The following is a 2722-nucleotide window of genomic DNA, read 5'->3' on the forward strand; positions in this document are numbered from 1 at the left end:
CATTGGAGAAGGAAATGGCAACCCACTCCAGCGTTCTTGCCTGGAGAATCCCAGGGATGGGGGAGCCTGGTGGGCTGCCATCTATGGGGTTGCACAGAGTCGGACACGACTGAAGTGACTTAGCAGTAGCAGGGATGAGGACTCTGTGCCTCGATTTTTCTTAACTGAACTCTAAAATACAGCGCTGCCCAATAAAGCATCTCAGAAGCCAAGAACATACAGTCTGTAGTGCTCTCTCTGCTCTAATGGCAGCCAAGACACTCTCTGCTGATTGAATGTAAAACAGAGAAAGCAAAGGAGAGGTGTCTCCGATTGCAAGGAATCCGAGGACAAATCCGAGCAGGAACCCTTGGGGTCTGGGTTTGTGATTCTTTCTGACTCTGCAAGGGGTCTGCCAGGGCTGTGGTCATGTCCTTTGCTGCTGCTGCCGCTAAGTCACTTCAGTTGTGTCCGACTCTGTGCGACCCCATAGACGGAAGCCCAACAGGCTCCCCCGTCCCTGGGATTCTCCAGGTAAGAACACTGGAGTGGGTTGCCATTTCCTTCTCCAATGCGTGAAAGTGAAAACTGAAAGCAAAGTCACTCAGTCGTGTCCGACTCTTAGCGACCCCATGGACTGCAGCCTACCAGGCTCCTCCACCCATGGGATTTTCCAGGCAAGCGTATTGGAGTGGGATGCCACTGCCTTCTCCGCATGTCCTTTGAGAAGTCTCGAAATACAGCAAATGCTGTCCACCTACCTGCCATCTGCATGAGAACCAGATCTCTCTGATTACCATCCTATCAAGGTGCTTCTTAAGGATGACTTTTTTTTTTAACACTTGCTTTTATTCATCACCCACTGGCCTCGTTTTCTAGGCAAAGGCAGCCTGGGCAGGATGGCAGATAGCCCAGCGCCACGGCCAGCCTCACTGTCCTGGCTTGCAGGCCCTTGCTGCTCCTCACCTCCCTACTGCCCCGGGGCAGCTATCTCTCCGCCAAGGCAAAGAAAGAGGGATGAATAACCCCGCCTCAAGGGCCAACCTTTAGAGCAGGTCCTTCATAGATGGAGCTCATTCTTTATAAAATAAACAAGCATACTTCTGACATTACCCAGCCAGGGTTCTGATGTTCACTCCCCAGAGAATGGAGGGAGGGCTTGCCAGAGAGTGGGGCAGGGCTGCCTGGTTTGAGTCTCCAACTGAACGACGGCATCACAGATGGCCAGAGTCCGAGGGGCTCTGCGATCCAGCCTCCCTGTGTTCTGTAGCCCAGTGGGAGTAACCTCCCCCACTCACACAGGTGCTTGTGGCCAAGCTGGGGCTAGAGTCCTGGTCTGTCTGCTACTCACTCACAGGTGGCTCACAGGGCACATCTCAGCCTGGGGGTGGGGGTGGGGGAGGGGACATTTCCAGGGTCCGTGGTCAGTGGAGTAGAGGAGGGCATGCACACAAGATGTGGCCTCATCACAGTGTGTAGTGAAGCTGAGAAACGACGCATGCTGCAGTGAGGCCTTTGGGGCCAGTCTGCCGTCTGAACAGGTTGGGGAGGTTCCCAGCACGATAGAAGAGTGGAAAAGAGAGAGCAAGGAACTCTTACGCTCTCAAGGGCAAGAATAAAACCTGGATAACCTACCAAACCCACAACAGGTTCCCAGGTAACTGAGATAAAGGCATGAGCTCATGGGAGAGGATACGCTCTTCAAAACAGCACATAGTGTTGAGAACAGATTTCCACCCAAAGGCTCTCAATCTGACTAGGAGACTCCAGCTGCAGAGAGGGGTATGCTTCTCAACTCTTGGAAGGACCCACAGGGGAATTAAAAGCAATTACCGAAAGAGCAAATGGCTAGTAAGTGCCGCTTTCCCTAGACCAGGAGACACCAGCTCTTTCCACTGGTGGCTGGAGTTCACCACAAACCAGGTGGCTTACGACCCCATCACCCCTTAGAAATTGTTCCTTGGGATAAGTGCCTGACCTGGGCAAAATGTATTGACACATTTAACTACCACAGACTGGGGGTCTGTTCCGGCGCCCTGTGCCAAGCCTTCCTCATCATCAGGAATTCACCCCACAGCCAGCAGGCTTAGGTGCCGTGCCTGCAGCATCCCTCCATGTCCAGCCCCCTCTGGAGGGCTGTGCATAGCGGTTGTGATCATTTAAAGCTCAGGGGGCTGCAGCTGTCTGAGCAGCAGGTGACCTGTGGCGTGAGCGAGCTGGCAAGCCAGAGCCCAGCGGCGCTCGGGCAGGGTTGGTGAAGGGCAGCATCAGGACACATTTTCAATCGGTGTGAAGAACTGCAAGCATTTTCTCGTTAAAAGAAAATCAAATAAATAATAAACTGAAAAGGGAAAAAAAATAAAAAGAAAAGAAAGAGTGACGGAATAAATCAAAGAAAACCCTTCAGAGTGGAAGAGTTTCTTTTGTGTAATAAGCTGCTTTTACTTTGTTTCTTTGGCTCTCACTCCATTGTTGGAGCCTGATCCTCAAAAGATACCCTAGAGGACTCCCGGAAGTCGGGGTGTCTCAGGTCCATGAGAAATTTGGTGGGAGTGAGAATATGAGTAGAACCTGCGGGAGAACAGAGGCCGGCTGACTGCTTGAACACAGGTACGTTACAGGAGCATGCCAACTTAGGCCTACGTTTATGCAGCCAATGAGGTGCGAGAGAGCGAGCCGCATGCGCACACGCGAGGTGCACACGCGGCGCACGCGCACACGGGCCGCGAGGACGGCGGGCGGG

General features: G+C 52.9%; 1 protein-coding gene across 3 annotated transcripts in view; it reads right to left on the reverse strand.

Annotated features, from left to right (window-relative positions):
- Positions 1-2722, reverse strand: part of STXBP1 (syntaxin binding protein 1) — a 38697-nt gene that overhangs the window by 6172 nt on the left and 29803 nt on the right. The window contains exon 19 of one of the 3 annotated variants that reach the window (XM_010856914.1): positions 2425-2550. The exons of the other annotated variants lie outside the window; for them this stretch is intronic. Within the exon in view, the coding sequence (XP_010855216.1) occupies positions 2441-2550 (110 nt within the window). The 3' untranslated portion in view covers positions 2425-2440. The remainder of the gene's footprint in view (positions 1-2424; positions 2551-2722) is intronic. 3 annotated transcript variants of the gene reach the window in all.

This window comes from Bison bison, unplaced genomic scaffold, assembly GCF_000754665.1.
Source record: "Bison bison bison isolate TAMUID 2011002044 unplaced genomic scaffold, Bison_UMD1.0 scf7180017864375, whole genome shotgun sequence".
NCBI lineage: Eukaryota > Metazoa > Chordata > Mammalia > Artiodactyla > Bovidae > Bison > Bison bison.